The 22,010-nt window shown below is 45.5% G+C and overlaps 1 protein-coding gene across 1 annotated transcript in view; it reads left to right on the plus strand.

Annotated features, from left to right (window-relative positions):
* The window catches only part of ADCY2 (adenylate cyclase 2), a 344,352-nt gene that overhangs the window by 301,171 nt on the left and 21,171 nt on the right, over positions 1-22,010 (plus strand). Inside the window, exons 19-22 of the mRNA XM_024578430.3 lie at positions 6,033-6,117; positions 10,810-10,968; positions 18,963-19,109; positions 20,829-20,936. Of these exons, the coding sequence (XP_024434198.3) occupies positions 6,033-6,117; positions 10,810-10,968; positions 18,963-19,109; positions 20,829-20,936 (499 nt within the window). The remainder of the gene's footprint in view (positions 1-6,032; positions 6,118-10,809; positions 10,969-18,962; positions 19,110-20,828; positions 20,937-22,010) is intronic.

The following is a 22,010-nucleotide window of genomic DNA, read 5'->3' on the forward strand; positions in this document are numbered from 1 at the left end:
CCGGTGCCCAGACACTGTGTAGAATGTGAACTTACCACCCACTCTCCGATCTGTGAGGCCAAAGCTATGCACGTCCCTTATTGTATTAGTCTGTTTGCAGCCCGAGAATGTTCTGTTTGGCATTTATGAATACCGCTCTGAAGAGTCATAGGCTTTGAGTCGTCTGTCTTTGGACGACATTGGACCACCTTTTCTAGAAGACTGCATAGGATCCCAGTGAATCTGTGTCCAGCCAGGGGGAGAAAAGAGTATCTGGAAATTAAACCTCTGAGGTTTCTGACCAGCATGGTTATTTGTCCACTCATCTGTGTGTTTTCATAACACACTTGTACTGAACATCCTCCATATGCCAGGCCTGACTGCTGGAGTCTGGGCACACAGAGATGGATAAAAAATAGCCTCTGTTGTCAAGAAGGTCACAAAAATGTTCCCTAAGAAAGTCGTGGTTCACCAGAAACCAGAAGGAGATCGGCAGGGAATCCTGGTCAAGTGCACACAGCACGCCTGGAACAGGAGTGAACGTGCTGGCCGGGAGCTGCATTAGGTAGCGCAGAGTTGACTGCAGTATTGGAAAGACTTTGAAGAACTGTGGAGATTCAGACGCATAGGAGAAAGCACAGCTTCATGGAAGAATAAGAAGTCTCTCGTTTTTGTTCCCCCCAGCTCAATGTAATAATTTCAAGTCTGTCCGCAGACAAAAGTACCTTTGTGGGAGCTGTGGGGTCCAGCCCCTATGCCAAGAAATCTGGGAGGAGATTTCCAAAGGAAAGTTCCAGCACACTATGGGAAGAAAAAAATGCAAGTTTGAATGCATTACAGTAGGCATTACAATTCGACTCTACCCACATCACTCCTCCCCCATGAAGGCACAGCTTAGGATCAAGAGACATCTCCTCACCCATGGTTTCTCCTAAAGGGGAAAAAGAGTGTGCAAGTGAGCACGAAGCATCCCCGACTGTGCAGGACTCTACCAAAGAGGCCCATGTCTCTCTCGGCCTATCTGGAGTACAGGAATCCAGGAATCGGGAGCTTCATGACTGGTGGTCGGGAAGATGCGGGAAGTGGGGAAGATAGGACGGCAAGCAGCCTGTCCACAAGCCACTGGGAGAAGCTCACCCATGGGTCCCCCACCCCTGCTCTGTGGCCAGCCCCTGTGTGCACTCCCGGGAGCCATGGAGAGAGCAAGCTTTGGCAGATGGCTAGTGAGCATGCACAGAAAGCTGACCCAGATATGGGGACTGGGACATTAACAGGTTTTGTTTGGGAAAACAAAAGGGAGGCTGTCCGCATTTGCTGTGGTGCATTGTTAGGAAGGAGAGGAGGCATAAAAGCTTAAGAATTCTGCCACTAGAGGGAGCACAAAGTGTGGAGCATTTTTTCAAAGAAGACATACAAAATGGTTAACCTGTACATGAAAAGATGCTCGGCATCACTGATCAGGGAGCTACAGATCAAAACCACGGTGAGATACCACCTCACTCCTGTTAGAGTGGCTGTTGTCAAAAAGACAAGAGATAAGCAAGTGTTGACAAGGATGTGGATAAAAGGGAATCCTTGCCCACTGTTGACAAGGGTATGAATTGCTTTAGTCACTAGAAAAACACTATGGAAGTCCCTCAAACAAATTAAACACCGAACTACCACATGATCCAGTAATCCCACTACTGGTTTACCTCTATAGGAATTGGAATCAGGGTCTCAAAGAGACATCTGCACCCCCATGTTCCTTGCAGCACTCTTCATAATAGCCATGATAGGGAAACCACCGAAGTTTCTGTCATGTGGGAGCAGATAAAGAATGTGTGAGATGTATAAATATATATATATCACACTTTTACTTCAGTTTGTCTGCTGTTACCAAATCAACATCTAACTTGAGTTCCTGAGGTGCTTTTTTCTTAAAAAATAGAGGCTCACTTCACCTAGGAAAAACCAAAAAATTTTAAAGATTATATTTGAGTCCATATGCCCAAACTGCTTTCTCCCCTGAGACAATGAAAATGTCATTCTTTCCTCACCAGAACTGTTTGCCTGTAGGTTAGAAACTGGTTCACCGAGTAATCCCTCGTTATCTGTCACCCGGTTTGTTAGGTTTCTCTGGTCTTTTGGGCTCTCGGAATTTGAAGGCCAGAATGAATGCCCCATTAACAGCACTGGGTGAGGGCCATCTGTAAATTGGTGTGTGGCTACTGGCATACTTGGATATCTACATCTCCAGTGTCAATTTCAGGGGTTAAAGAAAACATAGCTGGTCATACCTTGGCTGGAACTGTCCCAAGAATCATAGAGTTAGAGACTTTCTCACTTATATCAGCTCTGTCTTCCCTACTTTATAACTGAGTGACAGAACAATGCTCACACATGAAATTCCAAAGTGGATATTGTTCTTAAAACTTAAAGAGGAGAGAGAGAGAGTACGAGCCCTCACACCTAACTAGCTGTCATTCTTTATATAAATGGCTGACACTATTTTTATGGGTTGAACTGGGTCCCCAAGAAGAAGACGTGTTGAAGCCCTAACCCCCCATACCTCAGAACATGACCGTGTTTGGAAACAGGGTTATTGCAGACGTAATCAGTTGGGCATAAGGTGTCCTTATAAGAAGAAGGCCATGTGAAGACAGAGACTCACTGGGAAGACGTCCTGTGATGGTGAAGACAGAGACTGGAGTGAGCCAAGGAGTGCCAGAAATTGACTTCCAACCACCGGAAGCAAGGTTGAGGCAAGGAAGGATTTTTCTGCAAGTTTCAGGGAGAGCATCTCCCTGCCAACACCTTGGTTTCAGACTTGTGGCCTCCAGGCTGTGAGACAATAAACCCCTATTGTTTTACGCCACCCAGTGCATGGCACCTTGTTTGGCAGCCCTGGGGAGCTGATACAATGATCCACACAACTGACTAGACTCTGCCAGGAGGACACCCTGCACTTTTATTCCATCTGCTCCAATGCTGCCTCCATACTACACATTCCTTTCTCCCCTCCCCGCAACCACATACGCACAAAAAGCAAGGTGTCCGAGGAATGGATCTGTAGATGGAGAAATCCATCATTCAAACTGCAGAAGCTCTGACAGTGTGCGTCTGTGAGAGGCCCCCATAAGAGAGAAGGGCCCCAGGAGGAGTAGGCAACTCTTTTTGGCTAGATGAGTAAAAAGTTTTAAAGACATCTAAATGAAACCCATGAAAGCAAGATGCAGTCATTCCTAGTACAGAGAATTTCAGAAGTGAAAAAGGTACACCCATGTCTTGGTTGGTACATGATTCTGTTCTATGAGCTGGGTGGTGCCTTCTTATGTCTGAGGTTCCTTTGGGTCAATACTTCAAACCCACTTCCAAGTCTGGCATGAGAGCCCTCCCTTGTCTTACTTCCTCCAAGTCCCCACCTCTAGCCACCACTATTCCGCACTAAGCCTCAAGATGTGAGAGATGGCCAAGGCAGGACACTTCCACTCCCAACTAGTGTGCAAATGCATTAATGTGAGGAGTTCTGGAACAGGATCATCCCCATAGGTTGCTTCCATATACTTTCTGTATGACTAACTGCAAACCCAGGCAGGTCATGAACTGCATTAAGGGGGTCCTCCCTCCCACTCTCCATCAGTGGGAGGGACCTGAGCTGGCTCTGCATGTTTGGGGCATCTGGTCCCTTTCCTGGGAATGCCAAGGGGACCTAAGTTGCTATTGGTTGCATTGAAGATGCTACTGCAAAATCCTGACTGGGGAGTCAACATTTCACTTTTAGTTTGGGGCTTACAGGGGTGGAAGAGGGGGATAATAAAGCTGCTTTCTGAGACCCCCGGCATTGTAAAGTAATAAGACGTTCATGAAGCAACATGAAAGTTAAAAATTCAGCCTGAGCCAGCTCCTTAGGCTGTTGGCTGTGTTGTGCCACTTATACCAACTGGTCAAGATCGTGTCAATATAGTCAATATAGAAAAAATGAGTTGAACATTCATTGAAGTCAGCATTGTTTATAAACAACTGCTCTCCTGAGTCACTTCAACTGTGCACAGACACGGCTGCCACAGGCTCAGAAAGGAACTTCATTTCTTAAAATCAATACGAGACAGGAAAATGGCACTTTTCAACTTGCTTCATTCTCAGAGAGAAACTGAAGACCTCCTTACAGCTGCTGAGCTCAGATTCTTCCAGCCACAGCTGGCTTGGAAGGGAGGAAAGGGCCCTGAATGCAAGCACAGCCAATTTCTGGAGAGTTCTCTGAGGTCCTAAGCCCTTGAACTACAAGGATTGGGCAATTGTGTCCTCATTTCTGCAGGAATCCACTTTTCCTTTGCACTTGGACCTTTCATTCTGTTAATGATATTCACCAATCAGCATTTGCATATCTTTATCTCTGCTTTCCTCACTCCATTTCCCTCCCTCATCACTCTGTAGTTAATACTAAAAGTCACAAGTGCCATTTATGAAGGGCTTCCTATGGATCAGGCTCTATGCCAGGTATATAAATAGTATTTGATTTAGTGATGGAAACAGCCCGTCAAGTAGGTATTCATACCCCCTTTGGCTGACGAGGAAAGCGGGATTTCTAGCAGTTAATCCCAGGTCCCACAGCCCATTAGAGAAGGTGGACCCATGATTCCAACCCGGATTATCTTACTTCAAAGCCCACCTGAGCTCTTTAGCATTGTGGATCAATTTCTCTCTCTCATCAGCACTTGAACCTTCCAGAGAGAAATAGGAAAATCTCAAAGCAACTTCAACTCACAGGCAGAAAGTGATTACATGATACTTATACTTAATTAAATACAACCTATGAGACTTATGTGACATGGTCTCCATACAAAATCGACTTTTTCTCAGGTCTCACAGAAATATGTGGGAAATCTTTACCTGTTGGCTTACGCAAGACTCTCCCCAGGGTGGCCGTAGATTTCTCCTTGCATCCTGTATTTGTCACGGTGTTCAGGAAAAACAGCACCAGTGGGAGATACAGATATGACTATCACAAGGGATTGGCTTGTGTAATTATGGGTGTTGGCAAGTCCCAAATCTGCTAAGCCAGTGTCCTGGTTTGAGGCTGAAAGCCAGGAGCTGCTGCAGAACCAGGAGATTTTGATGTTGCAGTTCAAAGGTGGTCAAGCAAGAAAGAGCATTCTTTCTTACTCAAAGGAAGGCCAGCCTTTTCTACTGTTTCGGCCTTCAGCTGATTGGATGAGGCCCACCCACTTTATGGAGGACAGTCACTTTACTCAGCCTACCAACTTAAATGTTGAACGTAACCAAAAAATATTCCTCACAGAAACACCCAGAGTAATGCTTGAGTAAATGGCTGGGCACCATGTGGCCCACTCAAGTTGACCGATAAAACTGACCACCAGCCATGCCAACTTGGGTGTGTGGATGGTCACTGCCTGGAATGTCGGGGTGAGGACAGAGGGCCCAGCCAGCATGGGGAGACCGTGGGCACGGGTAATCTACTGGCGTCTGTCTGGACCTGGGGGGAGTGGGCCTGTGAACTGGGGGCTTCCGTCTTTGTTCTGCTTTCGTGATACAAACTCATATGAGGGAGGGAATAAGAGTGGGTGCCTTTGAGAAAGTTATGTCACAATATACAATTCATAGGTTGGAGTAGCTTGTAGATATGAAGTTCCCTACTTCATTTTTATACCTCACATGATTATTAATTTCTAGCATACTGTTTCTTGAGAATAATAACTGAAAATTTGAAGATGTTACATATTAAGTTATCCACATTGATCCCAGAACTATAAAAAATATGATTCATATTCCTTCCTCTTACATTTGTTAGAGCTTATAAAGTAAGAAATCTATATCAATTTGGAAGAACTTTTTTTTATTGAGCTTCTAAAATAAGATTGTTTTGTTTCGATGTAATCTGGGTTTGAAGATAAATTTAAAGACTCTGTGTGTGTGTGTGTGTGTGTGTGTGTGTGTGGAATAGAATATAGACATGCACTAGAGTTTCTGAAGTGGGCTGATACACGAATTCAAATTCCACGTCCTGTGTGTATGTTGTTTTGTATTGTCTTTGTCTGTCTGTTTTTTAATAGACCAGGCATTTGGAAGGACCTGAAGACCATGGGCTCAGTGTCTCTCTTTATATTCTTCATCACGCTGCTTGTTCTGGGTAGACAGGTAAGGAGTCTGGTTTTTTCCATAACTTCTCTAAGTGTCGTATTAATAACACTTTGGGGGTGTGCATCAGAGCTACTTCCGTGTGAACACATGCTGAAACATGAGAATCTTCCTATCACTTGGGAGAAAGTGGGCAGCACAGGGTATGTGGGCTTAGACACAGATAAAAGGAAAAAGGCCTCATTTTTTTCTACTTGTGGCAAACTTTGTGAATGGTAAAGATGTGACTGAATTAATTTCCTGTTAAATCTGAAAATACATTTTGTAGGTTTCATAAGCCTTAAAAAGTGTTCCCTCGATAGCTGATACTATTTGAAAAAAAAAACTTTCCCTTGCCTGGGATTTCATTTGCTTTTCAGAATGTATAACGTGCTTCTTTTTCTTTGAAGTGGGTATGGAAATCTGTAATCACTTGTAATCACTCCTAGAAATATAGATCTTTGTTCACAAATTTTATTTTATGATGCAAATGAAACTACTCTTCCTTCCTTTGGCCCCCTCACTTCCTACTGGTCTCCCAGTACAGCCTGTGGGTGCAGGATTTTTAAAAACACTTTTCTTTCTCTGCCTACACACAAGGACACTCACCCAATGAACAGACTCATCTCATGCCTGGCAGCTCTGTCTCAACCAAAGTTTGCTTTGAGTTCTTTGATGGGTAACGTGAAGCCAAGTAGTGATTAATCTGGAAATAACTAACTACAGTGCAAATCCATTGGAATTATATACACATCACTAAACTGTTAAACAGCAGGAAGCTGCTGATAGCCAGGGCAGAGACCAGACCTGTGCCTGCCAGCCCAGCAGCCTGGGAACACTGTCATCTTCCGTCTCCCCAAGGAGTGCTGGGGGCAGCCTGCCCCAGGAGCTCCCAGGGCTGTCCTCAGCGCTGTCTTCTGCTGCGGAGCTTCAGAGATCGCTGTCTCCCTTCAGCCCTTCCCAGCTGCTGTTCCTGGCTCCTGCTTGGTTCTGCTTCCTTTGGCTTACATTTTTGATAACCTGCACATTTCTATAAGCCTATTACACTGTGTTGTTCTTTTCTCTTGGTTTCATTTGCTTCTCCTGCTACCTGGTTTTCTTCACTGTGACCAGCTAGCGATCTGTTCTCACTCATAGGGAAAAGGCAGGTCCTCTGTCAGGAAAGCCTATAATTTAGATTGTAGAGAATTGGGCTTCTCTACAATTCGTCGTGAGAGAATTGGGCTTCCTTTAGGGAATATCACCAACCAATCAGCCCTGAGGAAACAATCTAACTATCCCCTCTGTGAAGTCACCTGTTTTTCCTCCATTTCATACGGGGAGGGGGGGGGTGTATTGTCCTGAACTTTCGCCTGTTAGAAAGGTCCCTCAGATTGCTACATTTTAAGAACCTGGAATCAAATTGAATTGTCCCACATTTTTACTGATTATTGAAATGATAAACATTCCATCTCACAACGTAAATGTGGTTGAATCCGGTGACTACCCATTAATCTGTTACTTTCAAAGTGATTTAAGGTAGTTAAAGGGATTACTACTATGGTTGGGCATTAGTTTCACGCGGTAGTGCTGATGCTATTCCCACAGGGAGTCATTCTTCTTTTGTCACTAATGGAACAATAATATGTACATCTAGAGGCCTAGAAGGTCTTTACTCCCCACGAGAGTAATCATTTCACAGTCATCCTTGAACACCTGGCACCAAGGATATATTAAGGTGAGCCAGGAGGCTGACCTTCCATCCAAAGTCATTAACAGAATGATTTTGCCAAGCCTTCCGGTCTAACAACAACTGTGGAATCTGAGATGTAGTGTTTCTGCACACTCTTCCAGGAAGACAAGTATATTATAAACAAACATCCAATATTTGAAATAAAGTTTTTAAGTTTCTTATATATTCATGTCCAGAGAGCTGTCTTTCCTGGGTGATATTGTAAACCATAGCACAGCCATTTTGTGACTCATTTTTGTTGTCATTTGTCCTAACGACTCCTCTGTCCCATGACCATCTTTTTTGAAATGATGGTGATGTGTTTGCTTTCTGAGCAAATTAGTGTAATAAATATTGCTGTAGGTTCCTAAGAGACCTTAATGAAAACATAACACATGGCCCAGACAAGAGCTACAGTGCTGCTCTCTGCACTGAATCCAGTTTGTGATGGAAAGGCTGGCCAACCCAAGGGCCTTTTTTGAAAAAGGAAGATTCCCCGTATTTTTCCCAGGTTTAAACAGCACACTGCCGTCGGGGTCTGCATTCTAGGTGGGCTCATTAAGATAGGGGACCATGCAGGTAGCAGTCTAGTAGCCTCAGAGTGAGGCTGAGGTCCCTGTATGTGAGAGTTCAGAATCTAAGCAAAAGCGGATCACATGCTTCCTGCAGCCCGTCCAGGGACCACTTCCTCTGTCCATGTACAGTAGAAAGATGTAAAGCCCTCCAGTTTCTTAGCTTGTTTTCAGAACTAGACAAAGGACAAAACTTCCCTGGAGGCTGTGCTGCAGTGTGAAACCCAGCAGTGAGGTGCAGCGGGGTCCCCATAGGGTTTAGATGCCTCTCAGGTTCCCTGCTTTCTCCCACCATTGCCCAAGTGAGTGAGGGCAAAATGCCGTGTCTCTGTGTTGGATCTGGGCCCCTGAGAACTTGAGAGTAGCTTCAGACAGAATCTGAGAGATGGGTGGCAGTGTGAGGAACAGGGTCACAGCGGAGTGGCTGCTTTATTGGAAGTAACATACAGAGTGAAGAAGGCCGTGGCTCACCGCTAGTGCTCTGCTGGGTCTCTCCACGTGGCCACATCCCGTGTCGGTGTCTCCCTCTTGCTTCTCGTGTAAGGACACCAGTCGCTGGATTCACAGCCCACCCTGAATCCAGCATGACCTCATCCTGAAATCCTAGAGTTAATTACATCTGCAGACACAGTTTTCAGTGAAGGTCACAGTCACAGGTACTAGAGATTAGGACTTGGAACTATCTTTCGGGGAGGTGCCATTAAATCCATGACAACTGGTTGAGGATGGGAACATTTGTCTTCCTCTGGGGGCCTCCACTTGAGCTTCTAACGTGCCTGCCCATCAAGGAAAGGATTCTGCAGAGGAGAGCACTGCTGGGGACGGGAGGTGCCAAGAGTTGGCAAAATGTTACTTTCAGTCCAATATAGTTGGTCCCGAAGTGCTCCAGGTCCTTTTATTAGAAGACTTGCAAACTGCTTCTCTGTGATGCAAGAGTGATCACTCAGAAAACCTGAGCAGCCCTTTGTGTGGTTCACGGAAACCTTTCAAACCTGCAGGAACCGAGCCTGCTGCGGGCCCTGCTGGCTCCATGGTTTCACCGCATGTTCCGTTTTGGTCTGGCCTTGAGTGTAGGCCTGCCTTCTCAATGCCACCACCATACATGGCTCTGTCGTTTTAGTTTAAACCCGGTCACATCACTGGCTTATCCCCCAAAAGACCCAAATAAATAATCTATTCTGCAAGCGAAAAGCCATTTCTACTAAGTGCCCAGCATGATCGCCATAAATACAGAATGTGGGAAATTCGACATTAATGTAAAAAGTTCATATAAACAAACTTAAAAACATCACTTGCAGTGTTTTTTATTAAATGTCTGTCTATGCGAGGCAAAAATAAATGCCGTGCTACAGAAGGAGTAGCAATTTGTTAGTGGATCGAACATAGTTTGATCAAACCTAGCAGATCAATGACTGTCACTCTTTGGAATCAGAATGTGGATTTTTTTAATTGTCATTTGTTCCTGAGGGGCTGTTTGTGTGTGTGTTGTTGTTGTTTTGTTTTGTTTTGTACTGTCACTGGTATACTTAACAAACAAGCCCCCTGCATCTAGTTCTTCTTTGCATTTGTTTGTCAATAAATTACTATCTGTGCTGAAATACACCCTCTCTAGTAGGCCCTTCTGTTACAGGTGGATCCACTCAAGTCTATTTCATTATATTAAATTATTTACATCATAGTTGTCACAAAATGATGCCAAAACCAGAGACCCATTGACAGTAAACAGGCCTCTCTATTTCTACAATGTTAATAACTGGTTTTCTGAAAACATTAAGTTTTCATACATTGTAAAGCATTTGCATGTGTTTTTATTACCAGGCACCATCTTAATTAAATGATAACAAAATGGACTTTTGTCTAAGTATAATGTAATTCTCTCAGTACAATGAAATACCAAACAAAAATGCATATTTTTCAGTGAATACTTAATTATATAATACGTGGTAGGGAAAACTGATTTTTAAATATTAAAAGCAAACAGCCACAAATGAACACTATTATTTTTTAAATGCAAATCAAACAATGAAGTCTCTCTACTATGTTTTCCATTTTTCATTTATTCATTATTTATATTCTATTATGCCTCTTTTCACAAATCATTCAAGCCAACTTTTATTAACATAAGTAAACAAGAAGCTTTCTTGTCTTTTTTTGTTCTTTTTTTCTTTTTGTTTTGGCAAGCCTCCAACATAACTGTTTTCTCTGTTCCTGAGGCTGGTTCATTCCTGAACTTGTTTTTGCAAATCCGTGTTAGAGGTTGAGTGAGAGGCATTTTCACAGAACAGGGGGCTTTGCAGGGAAGGTGAGAATTCTGTTTGGGGGTTCTTCATTTGGTTTTGTTTCATTCTTTTTATTTTCTCTTTAAAACCTCCACTCTCTGGCAGGACAAGATGCCTATTGTTTCTTTACCTCTGTGTCCTCTTGTAACAGAATGAATATTACTGTAGGTTAGACTTCTTATGGAAGAACAAATTCAATAAAGAGCGGGAGGAGATAGAAACCATGGAGAACCTGAACCGCGTGCTGCTGGAGAACGTGCTTCCTGCACACGTGGCCGAGCACTTCCTGGCCAGGAGCCTGAAGAATGAGGTGAGATGAGGCGGGGCAGATGGCCGGGATGGGACTGTGGGCTGGGTGAGGCCCAGATGCTCCAGGCAGTCACTAGATGCCTGTGGCACTCCAGACGCCTAACTATTCAAGTCCACTTTCAAGAGGATGTTGATGAGCTGTATAGATGTCAGTCAAGAATAATGAGCGAGAATCACCACTGAGCATCTTAGCATGGAACTGATTCATTATTCTTAACTTTCCCCCAGTAACATAAAGTTCTGAAGGTGCAATACGAGACACTGGAGTTCCAAATAGCTATATCACAAAAGTGGCCACCCAGTCCCTAGTGTAGGAGGATGTCTTTAGTACCAGCATACACTAGAGACCCAAATCCAGAGGGAAAGTTAAACCAAACATTTCACACATTCCCTCTTTGATTTCTCATGACTTTCCTGGGAGCCTTTTGCAGGTTTTAGAACTTCAAAGATATGAGATGGAATTTGGATATTATCCACACAAGAGCAGATCAAAGTCTTGAGTCCATCCTTTTAAATGAATGGAAATGGCAATTTTATGGAAGGTATTAAGGGATGGTACTTTACTAGCATTGGAAATGCTAGGGTGTCATGTCATTGTTGAAATGGCTTACAAAATGAAATGTCATGAAATTTCATTAATATTCCTGAGTTACAAGATATATCTCCAGTGGGACGATATTAATTAAAGAAACAGGTATTTGAGCACCCACTGTGCGCAAAGCCCTGTGTTGAGTACAGTGCAGTTTCAAAGATGCGTGAGGGATAATCCCGTTTAGGAAATTTTTAGTGAGGTGGGGAGTAGATGAGGGATCAGGAAGCCTGCAGATGGATGAACTCAATTGTGACGATGCTCTAGGATGGGCTAAAGCCACCTGGAGGGACAAGGTTTGTGCGGTATTTTTCTGAAGCCCATGTAAATTTGGCATGAAGAAGAAGTGCCAAGTTGTGGGTGAGATGCTGGACACTGTCATCTTCCTGGGAGCCTGCTGGGTGCGTGAGCCAGGCCAGGGTCCCGCCGCAGGTATGACTGACTGCAGACCATTCACTTTCCTATATCTCCTGGTACATTCAGTAGGTTATTAAGCAACCGATTTATCTATTGGTCATAGATGATGAAATCCTTACATCTATTAAGAAGGAACCATCAATTTTCATTAGCAGTGTAAGAGCACCCTCGTGTCTATATGTCTAGGCATCAATTCAGTTTATAAATTAATCACGTATGTAATTTTGCCCGTGTCCGCTGGCCAGGCTGGTACTGGGCCTGGACACAGAGATGACTGGGACAGAGGTGGCCTTGTTCCTCTTGAAGCTCTGGTCCATAGGAGGGAACAGGATCCTGTTGTCTTAAGGGCACTGGCAGTGTAAATGTGGCAGTCCAGAAAGGCCACCTCTGTCAGGAAGTGACTTCTGAACCTGATAAGAAATTGCTAGAAACTAGCAGGGAGATGGAGGCTGGGGAGGCCAAGGGAGAGAACATTCTAGACTCCACAGGGCTATGTCTGTCCAACCAGATGCCAGGACAGTGCCCAGTTCAAGTTGAAAAGGCCCCAGGGTTGAGCTTTACATGCCTTGCACATTCCCTTCACCCCTCCTGACTCCCTGGACCAAACATGTAGAATCTGTGGATTCTTTCTCTTCTTTCCTGCTTGCCTGACTTCTTCGAACAAGCATCTGATCTCTATGGCTTCTTCGGAAATACAAGAAAAGCAGGGAGAAGAATGAAACCTAGAGCTAAACAGAGTGGGCTCAGATCTTAAGCCAGCATTTTCTATCATGTGAACCTCAGCCGGTTGCTTCCCAGGGCTGAGCCCTGATCGCCTCATTTCCCAAAGAAGAATCGTGCCTTACCCTGCAGTCGCATTAGGAAAAGCAGGGAATACTTACACAGCGAGTCACAATGAACACCCCTCCAGGTGAGGTGAACATTGAACAGATCAGGGTACAGAGTCCCACCTTATGCAGGTGGCACATACCTGGTAGGGAGGGCAGTGCTGAAGCTCGAGTGCTCGTGACTGACGCAGACTCATCATTTACTGAGTGTCCCTACTGTGTGCCATGCCAGTGACCCTCATGACACCACCGCAACCCTTGAGTGCTCCCAAGACTGGAGTAACATTTCCCTCCAAGTCCTGTCATTAGTGCTGCTGATTAAACACACACATCGTGTGTCCCCTGACCTTCACCACCCAGGTGGGCTTGCTGGGGGAAGAGGAAGCGGGTTTGAACCCTGGCTCTGGCACTCACCACTGCGTGGGCCATTTGGGGACTTTTTAGAGACAAAGTAGGTATCAGCACAGTTAAATGAGACCAGCTCTGTGTTTCATTTCCTTATTTGTCAGATAAGGGTGAAGACGGCTTATTTCTTCATTCAGGAAACATCTCCCTGACTGGGCGGTGCACAGCCCTGCAGGGAAACAAATGGGAGCTCAGTCTCAGAGTTTCCCAAACTCTTACTGCCACAAAGTCTGCAAGTTCCGTAACAGCTATGTCAGGGGACTTAGGTTTTTGCTCAGGGTCCCGTGGCCCCCATGCGTCATTAGATTTGTGCTCTCTAGCTACTGCCCTGACACTGCTCCTGAGGGTAGAGCTACACATGTTGAATCTGAAATGGGGGGCATCGGATGGATGGACAGCCCTTCAAATGATCACCTCATTCTGCACAGTCGTGGGCTGCAAGGCCCTCTGTGTTTAGTCAGACACAGAACTCTTGGCTGTAACTTTATGTTTTATTGTCACTTTGCTTTTTAGGTAGGGGAGGCTGCTCAAGCAGCCACTATAAGACTTGGGGACTAAAACATTATAGGGAGGCCCAGAGAGCGCCTGCCATCAGGGCAGCCCTTGCTGTGGACTCGAAGATTCTGCATCCCCCTGGGGTCGATTTTGCTCTCTAGTGACAGGTAGTGCAGGTGATTCTGTTAGCTGAAGACTAGATAAAGGTTCGGAACAAGAACAGAGTCACAAAGCCTGGCCTGCAGGTTCTCAGAGCTCCCACTGTGAGTCTCAGTAAGGGAGGGTTTGGGGTTTTGTTTGTTTGTTTCCCCCAAAACTCATAACAGGGTTATTATAAAGAGACTCATTTGAATGCATAGCAAACACCTGCTCCATCCTTTCAATGCCCCAACAGGCTCAGCGCTTAACTTCTCCTGTTGCAACCAGACCTTCCTGTCCTGGATTGGTCCTGGACAGAACACTCCACCCCCGACCCAGTCATGCGTCATCCTCACCTCAGAGTCCCAGGCCAGGCAGGCTGGCAGTGTTTGGGCTTCCGCAGCTAAATGGTAATGGTGTCCGTGTTATTGAACGCTGAAGATGCATGGTCAAGGTTGCTGGTGCCCCTCCATGGTGTCAGGGCCTAATAGGGACATCCTGTGCGAGCTCTCTCTCTCTCTCTCTCTCAGTCAGGCTCCCTGGGGGAAGTTCTTGTTATTGTTCAAGCAAGATTATTTCCACCAAATTCCAGACCCAAACCAGGGATGGCAGAGCATGGCCAACACTGGGGACCAAGAGAGATCCCTGCACCCAAGAGAAGGGCTTCTGCAGGTGAATGATGCCTGCAGCACCAGCGAAACGTGCCTTTCCTGGGCTGCAGGCCAGCTATTCTCTACCTGCTGTGCCTGTTTGGTAGCTGACAGCAAAGCTCTTGTCCCAAGCCTGGCACTTCTAGCTGTGGATCCTCAGGGTCCATTCTCTTACAGGCTGTGATTAATTTTTAAAGCAGTAGTTTATGTAAAGCTCTTACAGCAGAGGCTGGCATGCAATGCAGTAAACACTCAGTTTTAGTTACCTTTTAAGCAAATAGCCCAGACTTAATGCAAAAATTCAAAATCACTGCCCTCCCCCCCTCCCCCACCCCACCCCTCTTCCATGGAATTTATCAATAGCTTTTAAGGAAGTCTTCTCCCAACCCTTCTGGGCCTGAGTAGAGTGGAGAAGGAAGCCCAATGTCATCACTTTGTCCCCTTATCCTGCGCCTTCTCTGTGGGGTGGGCTGAGCACTCACCACCTCTTCATGCGGAGACCCCGGGGTTTTAGAGCCTGGACAGGAGCACAGCTTCCAGTCCTGTGGTGAAGGACTGCCGCTCCATGGCCTTCTGGAGCTCTCCCTGGGAACATGCGACCTAGGCCGGGACCCACATTAGCAAAGAGCTTTCTGGAGTGTCACTTGGATTCTCCTACCTACTACAGGGATGTACAGAGGGCATTATACTCCCTCCTGAAATAAGGAGTAAAGAATGCTTTAATCTCAATAACAATTCTGAAAAGCTTTCATTTCAGAGGGAAACTATGCACTATGCCTGTGCTCCAGCACGTGGGCAGAGAACTGCCGCTTGCTTCCAAGCCCAGGTTTGCAGGTCGTGGGGGACAGCCTGTGTCTTACCTAAAATTTGTGCATGCTTGTTTACCAGCTGTGTCCTGGCCAGATCCAGGCCCGCAGACCACTCAGGCCCAGGCACAGAATGGCATACACCCAGGCCGAGCCTGCTGGTTTACAAAGCCTGCTCTTCAGACTGCTGTGTTGTCACAAATATATTTCTGAGAGGCCCTTGAACAGATGTCAAAGCTAGCTTTCATCACTGGTTGAAAGGAGCTCATTTTGTCACCCAGTGGACCTTCTGCCAAGTCCCCGAGTAGAAAGGACTGCGTGTGATTTTGAGCCAGGCAGCCTCATTCTAGAAGAGCTGACACTTGATCAGAACAAGACACAGATGCTACCGAGGGCATGGGGGAATGCAGCTTGTGCACAAAACAGTACCTCCCTTCTCGGCATTGTGTGCCCTCCCAACCACTGTGGGGCAGATCCTCACCTGCGTCCCTGATAGAGCCAGGCCGGAATCTCACCAGGTTGTTTTTGTGCTTCCTAATCACTTGACTCCCCCGGGTAAATGGGTCATTAGCTGGGACAGCAGGTGCTAACTGGCACAAGGGCTACAGCCCAAGTCAGTAGGAGAATGCTGGTCTGGGAGGTAGGGGACCTAAGTGGCAGTTCTGAACATTTTCTAGGACATACCAAGCTCCCTGCAGCTTAGGTGAGAAGCTCCCAGCATCTCCACATCTGGGCAGAAGCAGCACTAATTACACTTTGTGTTTATGTTCACTTTATTTGCTCTCTCTCCAGTTGGACCTTAAGCTCCTTTAGGGCAGGGCATATGCTGCCCATCTCTGTGTCCCTAACACCTGGTGTGAAGCCACAGCAGGCCCTCAGGATGGTGTGTGTGTGTGTGTGTGTGTGTGTGTGTGTGTGTGTGTGTGTGACAGGATGCTAGAGTGAACTTCAGTCTGTGACACAGCAGACAGTAGCTCCCCTATTCCAAAGTGAGTCCGGAACAGTGTGCAGAATTTACACATGCGAGAGTTGCATGACTCTTGGCCCATTGTAGGGCCCTCCAATGGACATTTCTCTCATATTCTTCTCCCCTGGATGACATGGAAAGCCTGGCTAGTGAGTTGGAGGGTCAAAATAGAAGCATGGGAAGTAGAGAGAGGGGATTGGAGTCAACCATGCCCCCTTCCCCAACCTGCAGATGCCCCATGGCAACAGGCCCACCCCACGCAAAGGAAAAGCTGCACACTCAACCAGGTTCTGAGTTTCGACTACTCACTGGGCTGGGAACTTTAATTATTGACAAGAGGATTCGTATTACCCAGCTTTTCATCCCAGGTTCAGGAAGAATTATCTACTCAATAAACTGAAGGGGGCAGTAGGCACAGGAATGTCCTTGGCTTTGTGTTTTTTGTCCATTACTTGAGCAGAATGATTGCATGTGAGTAAATGTTAAAATGACATCTAAGCTTAATTCTAAGGCTCAGTGACACTTCTTGGCAGCTGTGTGATAGACAGGGGTGATCCATTCTAGACCCTGAAATCCAAAATTTCCTTAAAGATTGCCCATCTGCCCAATCCCACCCCCAGATCCTCTGGAAATATAAGACAAGCTCAGGCTATTGACCAAATCAGCTTGTGATCCTCTCCGGCCCCAAGCTCAACCCAAAGACCTGAGGGAACCTCTCATGAATGTAGGGTATGGTACTTAACTCTGAGTCTCACTGACTCCTGAGAGTTTGTGAATATTTCTGTTTGTGAATTTCCCCTGGTTCCCAAGTACAGTGCTAGGAAAATCCTGAATCGGGGACCAGGGACCAATAATTCATGGTCCCTGGTGTTTCCCTGAAGGTTCCAAGTGACCAACCTGTCAGAGAGAGGGGGTGACCAGTTTGCAGCCCATAACCCGAGCAGCACTCACAGTCTGCAGAGTTCCAGAGCAGGCCTCCAGAGACTAGGACAGCCAGCTGGGAGCCTTGGTGGGTCAGCCGACAACCCTGACTTTCCATTTTCTCACTTAGCCCGAGGTTTGTAGTCAAAACTGCACAGCTGGATAATCCATGTAGCTTTTGAAAAGATGCACATGCTCGGAGCCCACCCCAGGGGGTGGATGAGGTTCAGTTTGTCAGTGGGGAGGCCCAGCCTTCTGCCTTTCTAGATGTAGCCATTTTCCTTAAGAGCAGGAAAGTCAGTAGAATTTATGCTACTTTTATAAAACTGGTATTTTTAACTAGAACAGGCTCCTAGAAGGTTATCTTTCCTGTTACCCACACTCCCTGGCATAGTCAGCATTGCTGGAACCTAAGCTTGGTAGTCACATAATGCACGGGTTGTCTTTCCAGGGTATAAGTGTTCACAAACACAATTGGCAGAGAGAGAAAGTACAGGTCTGCCCATTGAGCCAGGTCAGCCATATTGAGAGCAGAGTAGAAAAGGGAAACATTGATTCTGTTGTACATGTATTTTGAGTAGTAGATGGCATTGCGAGGTGGTTGTCCCTGAGCACAGGATGACATGAGTCTAGCTTTTCAAGGAAGTAGTTGTGACCTTCTGTGGGTCACCATTGCCCTGATGTGTTTGTTGTGAGACCTCAGTGGGGGAAGAAATGGTCTTCTGAGAGGCCACGTTGGAGTTATTGTAATGTTGAAATACTCACTCTCTGCCAAGGGATTCTTCTAGGTGCCCCAGAGGACAGAGATCGTTGATAGCATTCATGCAGAGTAGATTTCCTTGCCTTGCCAGGCACCCAGGAAGCACCAGCTGATGGCATTCTTTCCTCATTCAGAGGGTGGTCATCTTGCTTTTCAGAACTGGCCTCACGTTGCGTGGGGGAGGGAGGGAGCATTTCCCATGATGCATTGTACCATCCATGGCACCTGGCCATCCTGTCTTTGTTGGGCCATCTGAGTGCCCTGATGAGCCAGCACCAGGGGGAGGGCAAATCCTCATTCCTAGGATTAACCCCATGCCCACATAACAACCATTCCTTCCTGAAACTTTGAATTTTAACTGTATGTTGGGAAAATTAGGAAAACACCTTGAAATTACGTTTATGAGACATTGTATTTTATTCATGTTCAAGGACAAAGAACTATGAGACTCCTTCTATTTAAAAACAAACAGCCATCTGTATTAGAAATTGTCGGTGTCTAATACAATATGATACATAGCCTGAGTTGCTTCCCTGGTTCCTTCTGTGGAACTAAGAAGTAACTTGATGAGTTTCATCTGCTCCTTTCAGGAGACACTAAAAAGGGAAGTGCATAAAGATCTCAATCCAAAGAATGAAGCTGTGACGAGTCAGTCATTGTAGGACAATGTAGTGGTTTGAGAAATCATTTTGTTTCCTTTCAGTTGCTTAAATAACACTTTTTTCCTAAGTCAGAAGTCTGTGGTCTCTTGTAAGAGAGACCTAAGGTAGGGATGCCAAAGAGCTTTAACTGGAAGGGCATCTCATATTAGCTGGGAATAGCAGCAGGTTGAGGATTCTGAGCCTGCATCTGGCTTATTAGAAGCCTTCACCTGTGATCAATGGCCAGTGTCTAGAATGGGCCTTGCGTTGAGGTGGGACAGATGGTGTGAGGCACTGGGTGGCTCCTTTACCAATCCTCGTGGAAAGAAACACTGGCATTAGGAGCATAGTGCTGAGATCTTCCTTTTCTCCTGGGCAGGAGTTATACCACCAGTCCTATGACTGTGTCTGCGTTATGTTTGCCTCCATTCCGGATTTCAAGGAATTCTACACAGAATCAGACGTCAACAAGGAGGGCTTGGAGTGCCTGCGGCTCCTGAACGAGATCATCGCCGACTTTGATGATGTAAGTGCTTGAGAGTAACCCTCGAAGGGCAAGGGCAACCCCAGCCCCATACCTGGGCATTCCCATGGCCAGGGCCTTTAAAGTTGCTCAGTATGCTGTATCTTAAAACTCTCCCTTTGGTGTAATATCTCATGGCTGGAGTTAAAGCCTTTGGCACTATTTAGGTCCCTGAAAATTTTGGAGAGACAAATGTATTTTATTTGTGAGATGGTATGATTGCTAGGAACCACTACCAAAATCTGTTCAATAAAATACCTATCCAATGTGCTCATTAATTTTCTTGAAAGGCTTGAGCATCAAGGAAAATACTTGCCCATCCATTTTTATATAAAAAATGCAGTGAATCTATTTATCATAGTAGATTACTGGCCTGTCTGTCTGTACATCCTCCAAGGTCTCTGTCAGATATGAACTTGAACTGTGCATGGATGACATGCTTTGTTATTGAAAGAGCAATGTGTACCTGGGATAATATATTATGGAAGGGACAAAGTATGTGTTTTAGAATTTAAAATGGATGTCATTTTTCAATATCTTGCCTACATGAAGAATAATATGTTTTGTTTTCTGATAAGAACAAACACACCTCTGGTTTTAAGAATGTGGTTGCTACACTGTTCTTGTAAATCTGAAGCAAAATATAGAAAAATTGACATCCATGAACAAAAGTTTGTCGTGATTCACGGAACTTTGAAATATAGTGCTGAAAGTAGGTAATGTGACAGTTTCGGGCCAACTTCTAAATGACTTGTGGGACCTGTGCATTTCTCTATCACCATCATCATCACCATGAGGTATACTCAAGACTCGTGGGAAAGTAATGACAATAGAGATTTCCACTGTTATGCGGAGTTCCTAGTGAAAAATGGTGGTATATTTCCTCCAGCTGCCCCTCAGAAAAGTAAATGTTCCCCTGTACCAGTGGGTGAGTGACGGTGCTCTTCCAGAATGGATTTGTGGCTCTTGGATCTGTGATGTGGGGGTTTGCTCCCCTATCTTAAATTCTATGGTGTGTAATCTTGAAGGAAGCTTCTTCGAAACAGGAGTACCAAGGAAGGGTCAGGAAGGTGTCCCAGTCTTTGGTCGATCCCTTTGTCCTGCAGAGCAGATACACAGCCTTCCAGAGTTTCCTTCACTCGGTCCCTTATTTGAAAGCACCATCACATGCATCTTAATGTATCCTGGTTCCTTCACTAGCAGATTTTGGAAGGGAATGCACGTTCATTGGAAGTAAATCATTATACTGCATTTCCTTCCAAGGATATGTTCTTTGTGAAATTCATAAAGTGTTCTTTCCCAACAAAACCCAAGGTTGAAGGATAAATAAGCAGTGGGTGAAAAATCTCATGTAACTATTACTGTGAACTAGAATTTGAGAATGTCTATAGAAAGTGCTTGACCTTGGGTCAGCACTCAACTGAGTAACTGAGTAGTTTTCAACTTTTTTCATCTTGTGGCACACATAAACTAATTACTAAAATTCTGTGGCACAGTAAAAAACATTTTTTGCTGATCTGACAAAAAATAGGGATAATTTTGATTCATTCGCACCAGAAAGCTATCGCTGTATTGGGTGTTGTCATTCTTTTATTTGGCAATCTAAGGGAAAAGAGGTCAGTGCCCCTGACTGAACAGTCGGGGATTACACATTTTAAAAATCCTTGTGGCACACCGGGTGAAAGTTGCTGGAATAACTAAATGATTGTCATTGCCTCGCAGCTGCTGTCCAAGCCAAAATTCAGCGGAGTTGAAAAGATCAAGACCATCGGCAGCACATACATGGCAGCGACAGGCCTGAGCGCCGTGCCCAGCCAGGAGCACGCCCAGGTACGGACATGTGGGCCGCACAAGGGCACACGTGAGCCTCAGCTGCCCCCACAAGTCATCCATGGAACCAAACGGTCATGCAATGACCACAGACTGTTCTGTGTGCACACCCAAATCTCAGTGGTTGAGGTCTTCCGAGAGAACGTGAGAATTCCAGAGTCTTCACTGAACTTTCTCTGGTGGACAGAGAAAGAAAAATCCAACCAATCTGCTGGCTGCTTGGGACCCGATAAATATGCAAAACGTAGACTTTTAGAGCTATTTATGTGGAGGTGGCTCACTATAGGATGATTCCTGATCTTTTGCTTAAAAACATGCTGTCAAAACCCAAGCTGACCAGATAGAAATTTGGTTGAAAAGGCAATTTGGATAAAATTGAGTGTCTTCAATCACCTAGGATTTTTGAGGGGGTTTTCCATTTTGTTATGTTTTGCTTCTGTGTGTGTAGATACCTTTATGTAACTTGTGGGTCCATAAACAAGACCCCATCTCCCCATAGGGCAGTGGGCTCCCACTGTGGGACAGAGGTGGTGGGTGCAGCACAGAGGACCGACCTTATCAGAGCACAGCTTGCTGAAGGCAGGTGGAGTCCCCCGGAAGAGCTGAGCCCCATATGCTCAGCTTCCTCTCCCACACCCACATCCCACGGATGGAGTGAGAGAGGGATAGCCATGTGCTAAAAGCAGAGCTCCTTCCTCTGGGAACATCCAGACAGGGTCCTCTTTGCTTTTTTCTCATTCATGGGCACAGAATAGAGTGTGAAATGTCTAGCTCAAGATTAATACTAGCATTTTTCCAGGTGAATGAGGTGATATGTATTCTGTTTCATCTCCTCCTCAGGTGTTTGCTTTCAGATTCTTCTTTTGAAATTTTTTATTGTTTATGCTATTACAGTTGTCCCAATTTTTCCCCCTTTGTGCCCCTCCCCCAGCTCCCCTTTCCCACACTCAGTCCCCACATGTCCATGGTTGATGCATATATGTTCTTTGTCTAATCCCTTCACCTTCTCTCAGTCTGTCCCAACCTCCCTCCTCCCCTCTTACAGCTGTCAGTCTGTTCCTTGTTTCTGTGCCT

The sequence above is a fragment of the Desmodus rotundus genome, chromosome 1 (assembly GCF_022682495.2).
Source record: "Desmodus rotundus isolate HL8 chromosome 1, HLdesRot8A.1, whole genome shotgun sequence".
In the NCBI taxonomy this organism is placed as follows: Eukaryota; Metazoa; Chordata; class Mammalia; order Chiroptera; family Phyllostomidae; genus Desmodus; species Desmodus rotundus.